Below are 9,441 nucleotides of genomic sequence, written 5' to 3'. Positions count from 1 at the left end.
GAAGTAGAGGGATGTAGTCCAAACTGGCCGTTCGATGTAGGCGACTTCTGTTAAATAAAATATCTCGCTTGGCATTGAACTTTGAGCTTTAAAATTTTACAGATTTTATTTATACTCTAACAACAACATTACACACTAACTAAAGTTTGAAACATGGGATCACGAAGAACGGGACCTTTAACCACAATCAAGAGGAAGTTAAAGGCAGGTTTGCTTTGGCCACACGTTTAGCATTTTTGTTTAGTTCAAAAGTCAACCATTGAGATATATATATATATATATATATATATATATATATATATATATATATATATATATATATATATATATATATATATATAAACAGTAATGCTGTGTTTTCTTCAACTGTAGCTGAATTCTGTCATGTTTAGATGAGGTTTTTGGTTTCTGTCTCTTGAATTTCAATGTTTTCAGCAACCACTAACAATATTTATCCTTGAAGCGTGTATTGAAGTATGTTGAAGTATGTATTTTTATTAATCTGGATTTTGTTTCTTTTTTCTTAGTTATTTTTTGTTGTTGTTTTGTTTTGTTCATGGATTTTTGCTATTTGCAGCTAAATTGTATAGTTGGGCCATGTTATCCAGTTCCTACTAAAATATTTGTTTGTTTAGACAGTTTTGTGGAAATATTTAGAATAGAAAAGAGTAGGAGATGTGAAACTCATTTCTCACATTTGTTATAGTATTTATTAATAAAACTACAGCTGTTCATTATTAGTTCATTAAATAATATAAACAGATACAACTTTTGATTTTAGTAATGTATTAGTAAATGCTGAAATTAGCATGAACTTAAATGTTGTTTTCATTGTTAGTTCATGTTAACTAGTAACTAATGTTAACAAATGAAACCTTATTGTAAAATGTTACCATAGTGTTTTGTGTCATGTTAACTTGGTTAAAGTTTAAACCACTTGATGCATGCAAGTCTATATATGATCGTGTTGCTCATCAAGTGACCAAACCAGTGGAACACTTCAGTTGCACGAAACCATGCTTGTGTTAACCACAAAAAAGAAAACTGTGCAGAAGTTCCCAGAAGATATGTCCTTTGTCATGCGCTTTACTATAGCCACCTATCGTGACAAATATGTGATTTAATATTAAGAATAATTAAAATGGTTGCAGAGATAAAAAAGCTTCTTCAGACCCAAAAAAGCTCATTTGCCATGTTGTTTACAACTTTTACTGCTACTGTGAAGATGTCAGCATACTTACATAACAGAAAAAAAAAGATTATTATTACTATATATAAGCATAATCTCCACTCAAAACAGTACCAGCAACATTAGTTACATTAGTACTTACAACACTGCATATTTAGATACAAAGCAGAAAACTTATAAAAGGTAACATAATTATATAATTCATGAAAAAGATTCTTGTCCTGAAACAAAGTTCCAATTTCCTATCAGGTTAAATGCACTCTTTTAAAATAATAGTAATAAAAAAAAAAAAAACTAATATGTAGGCACAATTTGTATTTATAATGTATATATTACATCATACATTGGCTGTAGACAGTAGTGCTCTGCTCCTGGAAAGGCCTGGTGCTACTGGAGCACATGGAAAAATCAATTTCAGCACGCTGAAAGAGGAAGATATTATATATGAACGGCCACATATGTAAGACATAATGTGCACTCAGTCAATCATAAACATTTCAGATCATTTAATGAATCTTGTGTATGCTTGAAGCTGCACTGTACAGGTTTAAAGGTAACAAAACAAGATAACATATATTAATAGTAAAGACATACTTATCTTACCTGTGGATTATTTGAGTTTTGAGCTGGAGATTTTCCAGCTGCATCCAGGTAGCTCTTCACCATACCTGAAACAGCACTGAATATGAAACATAACTGAATTCACACATTGTAACAGTCCGAAGGCCAGTTCAAACAGAATTTGTTTTTGCTGTTAAAAAATGTGACATGCATGCAGGACAGGGGAATGAAAAAAGGGCAAGGTCTAAAGACTTGTTTTTTTGAGTGCAACAGTTAAAGACTTCTGTCTAATGCACCTTTACATTGAAAAACAATGCAAAAGTGGTGCAGCAGAATAGAAAAATAATTTCTGTGTGAACCGGCCTCTAAGCAATCAAACAGTAAACAGAATATTGTTACATTTGTGTAGATCTAGAGTTTATCTCCTTGTAGTTCAAAGAGATCTTTACTGTAGTAAAACAAGTATTCACCTATTAATGCAATGGTCAAAAGCACAATTATCAGGACAGATGTGATGGTCAGAGTTTTCCATGGTATCTGGTGTTGTGGAGCATCATCTGTCTGATTCCTGTGGACTGAGTCTGTAATATTCTTTTGGACAAAGTCTGTAAAAGGTTTGTAGTTCAATCTTTATTCAGTTTCAGTCTTTAACAGAACAATTAAATTTTAACATTTTAGTTCTTCATACAGTATATTCAATATGGAATCCACTATGTGGTTTACAAAGACATATGAAATGATAAAATATCTTACCGCTGATGTAGATTTTGGTGCCGTTACTGAATTTTTGTGGTTCACTAGTTTTCACGCAATAATAAACTCCTAATTCATCAATGGTGATATTTTTGATGAACAGACGACTGTTAGTTTTCACTGAGTATTTGTGTTCAAAGATGCTGTTTTCATATTTAGCAATTTCATATATGCTATCATAAGTGCGTAAGATCAACACTGGAGGATCCGGTAATTTCAGTTTGTACCAGTAAATCTCCTCTATATCAAGATCACAGGTTATTATAACATCAGCTCCTAAAGTTACTGGTATATTTGTTAGACTCTCTGTGGCTTTATAACACATGAACAGATCTATGAGAGAAAGAAAAACACTTAAGATATAAAATCAAAAGAAAACGGAGTCAATAGAATGTTATGTGAAAAACTCACAGATCTGCAGCGGAATGATCTTCATTGTCTGATTCAGATGAAAATCTGCTATACTGTGAGCATTCAAACATCACTTACTGTGAGCAGAAACACAAACCTCAACCACACCGACAAGAGGGGAAGTCAGAGCTCGGCTTCTCTGATACTTTATCATTCTTAGTTGTTTAAATCAATGCTGTACGTTGAAGATACTGTATATGTAAATATTCCAGTGTGTTTTATTTGAATATACAGATGTGTGAATTTTGATTTGGTCCTCAGAAAAACCACATAAATTTATATAACCATATAAATTGTATTTATTTATTTATTTTACTACCAGCTATCAGGTGGCATCTCAGATTGACATTTGACTAAAATGCCATTGCAAAGGCTCATGCTTAAAGAAAAACATCTGATGATACCTTGATGAACAGAAGAAACCAAAGCAATCAGTGTGCATGTCTGATTAGCTATCTGTTCAGATGTTTAGTGGCAAAAACAAACGAATATGTGGAGCTTTCACATGTTCATAATGTCATAGGTTTAGTGCAATTTGTAAGAATTTTGTTTCAAAATTTAGTTTAATTTAAATATACTGTAAGGATTGCTTATATTGTTCATTGTGAACATTACTCCTGTCTGTCCTACGTTTTAATAATTCCATTTATACATTAGTATTGCAATTCACATCTCTACCACATGGTGTCACTGTAAACTTTTGTAGAGACTTAAATCAAGAAAGTGGTATTTATACCTAAAAATATGTCCAGGACATAATAGTCAGGTTTTACTGATTTTAATATTCATTTATTCATCCAGAATTTATTTATTATAATGTTTGTGTGTTTATAACGACTCAATGTGGGTATTTAAACAGCCTTTCATCTATAGGAGGATTGTTCATTCACATTTGGTGATTATTTAAATGTATTTACATTAGTACTACAACACTGCACATTTAGATACAAAACAGCAAACTTGTAACATAATTATGAAGATAATGTAATTCATGAAAAAGACTTTTGTCCTGAAACAAAATTCATATTTCCTATCAAGTTAAATGCACCCTTTAAAAAAAAAAAGAAAAAAGTCATATGTAGGCACAATTTGTACAATTTGTATTTATAATGTATATATTACATCATACATTGACTGTAGACAGTAGTGCTCTGCTCCTGGAAAGGCCTGGTGCTACTGGAGCACATGGAAAAGTCAATTTCAGCACACTGAAAGAGAAAGATATATATATGAATGGCCACATAGAGTACGTAAGACATAATGTGCAGTCAGCCAATTATAAACATTTCAGATCATTTAATGAATCTTGTGTATGCTACTTGAAGCTGAACTGTTAGAATCACTAGCACAGGTATTAAATGTGACAAAGTAAGATAACATACATTAATGGTAAAGACGTATGTATCTTACCTGTGGATTATTTGAGTTATGAGCAGCAGATTTTCCAGTTGCATCCAGGTAGCTCTTCACCATACCTGAAACATGAAACACAGAATAAGAAACATAACTGAATTCACACATTGTAACAGTCCGAAGGCCAGTTCACACAATGCGTTTTTGCTGTTAAAAATGTGACATACAGGACAGGGGAATGAAAAAAGAGCAAGGTCTAAAGACTCGTTTTTTGAGCGCAACACTTAAAGACTTCTGGCACCTTTACATTGAAAAACAATGCAAAAGTGGTGCAGCAGAATAGAAAAATAATTACTGTGTGAACCGGCCTCTAAGGAATCAAAGAGTACATATGATATTGTTACATTTGTGTAGATTTATCTCCTTGTAGTTCAAAGAGATCTTTACTGTAGTAAAACAAGTATTCACCTATTAATGCAATGGTCAAAAGCACATTCATCAGGACAGATGTGATGGTCAGAGTTTTCCACGGTATCTGGTGTTGTGGAGCATCATCTGTCTGATTCCTGTGGACTGAGTCTGTAATATTCTTTTGGACAAAGTCTGTAAAAGGTTTGTAGTTCAATCTTTATTCAGTTTCAGTCTTTAACAGAACAATGAAACTTTTTAAATTTGAGTTCTTCATACAGTATATTCAATAGGAATCCACTATGTGGTTTACAAAGACATATGAAATGATAAAATATCTTACCGCTGATGTAGATTTTGGTGCCGTTACTGAATTTTTGTGGTTCACTAGTTTTCACACAATAATAAACTCCTAATTCATCAATGGTGATATTTTTGATGAACAGATGACTGTTAGTTTTCACTGAGTATTTGTGTTCAGAGATGCTGTTTTCATATCTACCTCCTTCGTATGTGCTATCATAAGTGCGTAAGATCAACACTGGAGGATCCGGTAATTTCAGTTTGTACCAGTAAATCTCCTTTATATCAAGATCACAGGTTATAATAACATCAGCTCCTAAAGTTACTGGTATGTTTGTTAGACATGCTGTAGCTTTATAACAAATGAACAGATCTATGTGAGAAAGAAAACACATTTATTAAGACATAAAATTAAAAGAAAACTCATTTAATGATTCAATCAAATGTGACGTGGGAAACTCACAGATCTGCAGCGGAATGATCTTCATTGTCTGATTCAGATGAAAATCTGCTATACTGTGAGCATTCAAACATCACTTACTGTGAGCGGAAACACAAACCTCAACCACACTGACAAGAGGGGAAGTCAGAGCTCGGCTTCTCTGATACTTTATCAATCTTAGTTGTTTAAATCAATGTTGTAGGTTGAAGATACAGTATATGTAAATATTCAGGTGTGTTTTATTTGAATATACAGATGTGTGAATTTTGATTTGGTCCTCAGAAAAACTACATAAATTTATATAACCATATAAATTGTATTTATTTATTTTACTACCAGCTATCAGGTGGCATCTCAGATTGACATTTGACTAAAAATGCCATTGCAAAGACTCATGCTTAAAGAAAAACATTTGATGATACCTTGATGAACAGAAGAAACCAAAGCAATCAGTGTGCATGTCTGATTAGCTATCTGTTCAGATGTTTAGTGGCAAAAACAAACGCATATGTGGAGCTTTCACATTTTCTTAATGTCATAAGTTTAGTAAAGTTTGCAAGAATTTTGTCTCAGAATCTAATTTAATTATACTGTGAGGACTGCTTATATTGTTCATTGTGAACACTCCTGTCAGTCCTACATTTTAATAATTCCATTTATACATTAGTATTGCAATTCACATCTCTACCACATGGTGTCACTGTAAACTTTTGTAGAGACTTAAATCAAGAAAGTGGTATTTATTCCTAAAAATATGTCCATGACATAATAGTCAGGTTTTACTGATTTTAAATATTAATTTATTCATCCAGGTTTTATTTATTATAATGCTTGTGTGTTAATAACGACTCAATGTGTGTATTTAAACAGCCTTTCATCTATAGAAGGATTGTTCATTCACATTTAGTGATTATTTAAATGTATATTCTTGTGCACTCTTGTCTAAAAGACTGTTGCGTTGTTGGATTCCATCTTGCGTAGAATCCATGCAAAAATCTCTTTGATTTAACATCCCTCAAATCTGAAATCTCATGCTCATAACAAATCTAATCTAATCTTTGAAGATTTACCAGAAAAAATAAACAAACTAAGGTCCCGAATGCAGCCACAGACATGCTCCTCATGACACAGCGAAGGGAAGGATGCGTTTGATAGTTTTAACTCACAGACTGAGCAAACTGCTTTCATCTGGAGAATTCTCAGCTGAATCGCTATGACTCAGTGCTGTTCGTGTTTCAGGGCCTCTCTTAAGTCTTTTGAATCACAGCCAGCAAGAGTAACAAATAGAAATTCCCTTCACTCCATATGCAGTTTTATACATCACACTAGAGGCTGAAAATACAACTATTAAAGATGAATATTTTGGTATACTTTGCCTTTACAGCATCGATATACATTCAGACGTTTTTGGCTTATACGTGTTTCTGCATAGACACAGAAAATGCCTGCAAAAGCATTTAGATTGCAAAAATAAGTTAAAATAATATTAAATATTAAATTTAAGCTCTCATGACTATAAGACAGCACTGGAACTGCAACAATAATATATTCAACTGCAATAAACACAGACTTGGAATGAATAGATGAGATTATGAATCTGATTAAGGCAATGCATGGACGACTTGCTCAGCAGGTCAGGAGAATCCGCAACACCCACAATGACCATTAAGCTGCCTCGGAAAATGCGGCAGGTTGCTGTTCGCATCACCATGGTTACCTCATGTCCGGAATGTTTATTCAGTTCTCACAGGATCTAGGTGTTAGCAGACAATCACCTTTACATCTAAAAATAAACAATGAAATTGAGTTTATGCACCAGTGGCTCGGAAAAAAACAACCGATTTTAAGTGGCTTGTGGAACATCAGGGTAATCTGAGTTGTGCTTTTTTGAATGCAGTTTATGATTTTAGTTAGGTATTTATAATTTATTATTAATATTTATAATATTTATGATAATTATATGTAATATTTACAATATTAATTGCAATTATAATTAATACATATTTACATTTTTTATTTTATTTATTTTTATTGTAAAAATACCACACATTTGATTATTCTGTCTTTTTTTCCTGACGTTCAGATGCACATTTATGTGAAAGACTTATAAAAGAGAATGTGCCATCTAAACACACACACACACACACACACACACACACACACACACACACTAATGGACTCTGTCATTTCTAAATGAATGCTTGGGTAAATGAGATGGGAAGGGCAGTGAGAGCGACTCCCACCCCCGCCTGATTCCCCCCTTCACCTGCTCTTGTCATGATAATATTCCTCTGCAGTATCATCATTGTTTTCTTTCTGCAGGATAGTAGCTGTGTTTGAATCTCCTGGATCCAAATCTGTACAGAGAAATGAAGAAAAACGACAAAAATAAGTAAAGCAAAAGACGAGTATATAACTGCTGTCTTGAGCAGTTTTTATACAGTCTGGCACCTTTTATACATCAACAAGTAATGAATTTGTTATGGTAAATGAGTGGTGCAAAAACTTTCCTGGCACACTTGCTGTTGACAATATGGCCTGCATGACAACATAATTATGCCCAGATAATAGATTAAGAACTATAACATGTTTGGCTGATGGCTGGTTAACCCACATTTAGACATGGCATTAATCATAGGTCTAAAACCAGATAAAACTAGTCTAAGCTGGTTGGCTTGTCTCCCATCCTGGTCATTTCTGGATTTGCAGATTGGTTTTTAGAGGGGTTTTGGCCACATCTGTAGATGGTCAGGCTGGTCTTAACTGGGCTAAGACCAGCCAACCAGTTTAGCCGTTTTTTTTCCCAGCAGGGTAATGAAACAATAATTTACATAAAATCCCACCGTGACTAAAGATTTTGGATGCGTTCACACTTACAAATAGGCCTTCAGTGAACAGGAAGTCGATCGTCTTCACCCCGCGAACCCATGTAACGATATAGTATAAAGACATTGTATTGCGTCTTTAGGGATTTAATTTGTATTTCAAACTATTTTAGGTCACTCCCGCTGCTTTAATCCTCTCAGATATGAGGTCAAATCTCTGGTCTTGTCCAATTCAGTTTTTCCCTCAACGCCCAAAAGCATAACAGGTGTTGTTTCTCTCGCTGCCAGCACAGCATCCCTAATTCGTGACATTTTCCATAACAAAAGAGTTTTAACACGATAGTTTTAACATTAGTTATTGCCATTTCTGTGATACTTCTTCCGTTAATAGTACAGCACACGTCACCCGAACTCCCGCTCAATATTTGGTTGTGACGTCGGTTATAAAAAGCAGTTTGAATCAGTTTTGAAACTATGTTTGAAAATAACCGTTCAGCTCTCCAACAGGACATTCTGCTGCTGTGAGTCATTCTCTGGTAAAAACAAACAAACATATAAATAAATTAATTAACGAAACCAAACGACAGAAAGATTGTGAAAGGTATCATAGTTACTGCTGAGAAATCGCATATTAATTTATTGTAATTTTAGAGAAGACCATAGTGTATTATTTTAGCTGAAAGACTATAACATGGTAAATTTCTGTGATTTAAACTGTCGCGTGAAACCTAATGTGAAGTGTCAGTCAAGTGTTTTAAAGTATTGACCATCCTAAAAACTCAAACACGAGTCAATAATCCAGCTCGCGCTCAGTCGAGCTTTAACTGCTACTGTAAAGCGCGTGTCCCGTTAAAGAGCGACAATCTGCGTCATGTGACGGCGGACGGACGGAGAGATGAAGATGGCGCAGCACCGGCGCTGAAGAGTCTCCCGTTCACACCGTAAAATCACGGAAAATTGTATCGATTACGCGTAGAAGAACACCACGCGCGCACGCGACTCGAGAAACGCTCAAGGTTAGTTTGTCCTCGCGCTGTTTTGTCGGATTCCAGTGTTAAATCACGACTAACCGAGTCAATGAAATAAATAAATGATCGTCTCCATCCTCAGATGTTGCTGCCGTCGCATCCATAACGGGAGATCCATGCGCACGGATGGGAAACCTGAGCTGATGTGTGAAATATGTCGTTTGTTTT

At 34.3% G+C, this 9,441-nt stretch overlaps 1 protein-coding gene across 5 annotated transcripts; it reads right to left on the bottom strand.

Annotated features, from left to right (window-relative positions):
• Positions 1-357: 357 nt before the first annotated feature.
• LOC125253251 lies at positions 358-9,440 on the bottom strand. Of its 5 annotated transcripts, none has more exons than XM_048167185.1 (9): positions 9,316-9,440; positions 7,687-7,777; positions 4,736-4,870; positions 4,325-4,389; positions 2,915-4,122; positions 2,504-2,836; positions 2,221-2,355; positions 1,793-1,857; positions 358-1,611 (listed from the first exon to the last, which is right to left on the bottom strand). In XM_048167185.1, the coding sequence occupies exons 5-9, from the start codon at positions 2,937-2,939 to the stop codon at positions 1,522-1,524; spliced, it is 648 nt and encodes a 215-aa protein (XP_048023142.1). In that variant the 5' UTR covers positions 2,940-4,122; positions 4,325-4,389; positions 4,736-4,870; positions 7,687-7,777; positions 9,316-9,440; the 3' UTR covers positions 358-1,521. The 5 variants fall into 5 exon arrangements, with proteins under 5 accessions (XP_048023142.1, XP_048023134.1, XP_048023150.1 ...); XM_048167177.1 differs by lacking the exon at positions 9,316-9,440 and adding an exon at positions 8,298-8,681; XM_048167193.1 differs by lacking the exons at positions 2,221-2,355; positions 2,504-2,836; positions 2,915-4,122; positions 4,325-4,389; positions 9,316-9,440 and adding exons at positions 5,019-5,351; positions 5,442-7,203; positions 8,298-8,685.
• Between the last annotated feature and the right edge of the window lies 1 nt (position 9,441).

This window comes from Megalobrama amblycephala, linkage group LG2 (genome assembly GCF_018812025.1).
Source record: "Megalobrama amblycephala isolate DHTTF-2021 linkage group LG2, ASM1881202v1, whole genome shotgun sequence".
NCBI lineage: Eukaryota > Metazoa > Chordata > Actinopteri > Cypriniformes > Xenocyprididae > Megalobrama > Megalobrama amblycephala.
This window is presented reverse-complemented; position numbering and strand designations above follow the sequence as displayed.

Bases quoted from the DNA above. Each gene is read 5' to 3' on its own strand.
- LOC125253251 (XM_048167185.1), bottom strand. From the start codon at position 2,939: ATGAAGATCATTCCGCTGCAGATCT. The intron at 2,356-2,503 runs GTAAGATATTTT...AACCTTTTACAG, and splicing joins CACCAAAATCTACATCAGCG to ACTTTGTCCAAAAGAATATT. The intron at 1,612-1,792 runs GTAAGATAAGTA...TTCCTCTTTCAG, and splicing joins AAAACTCAAATAATCCACAG to CGTGCTGAAATTGATTTTTC.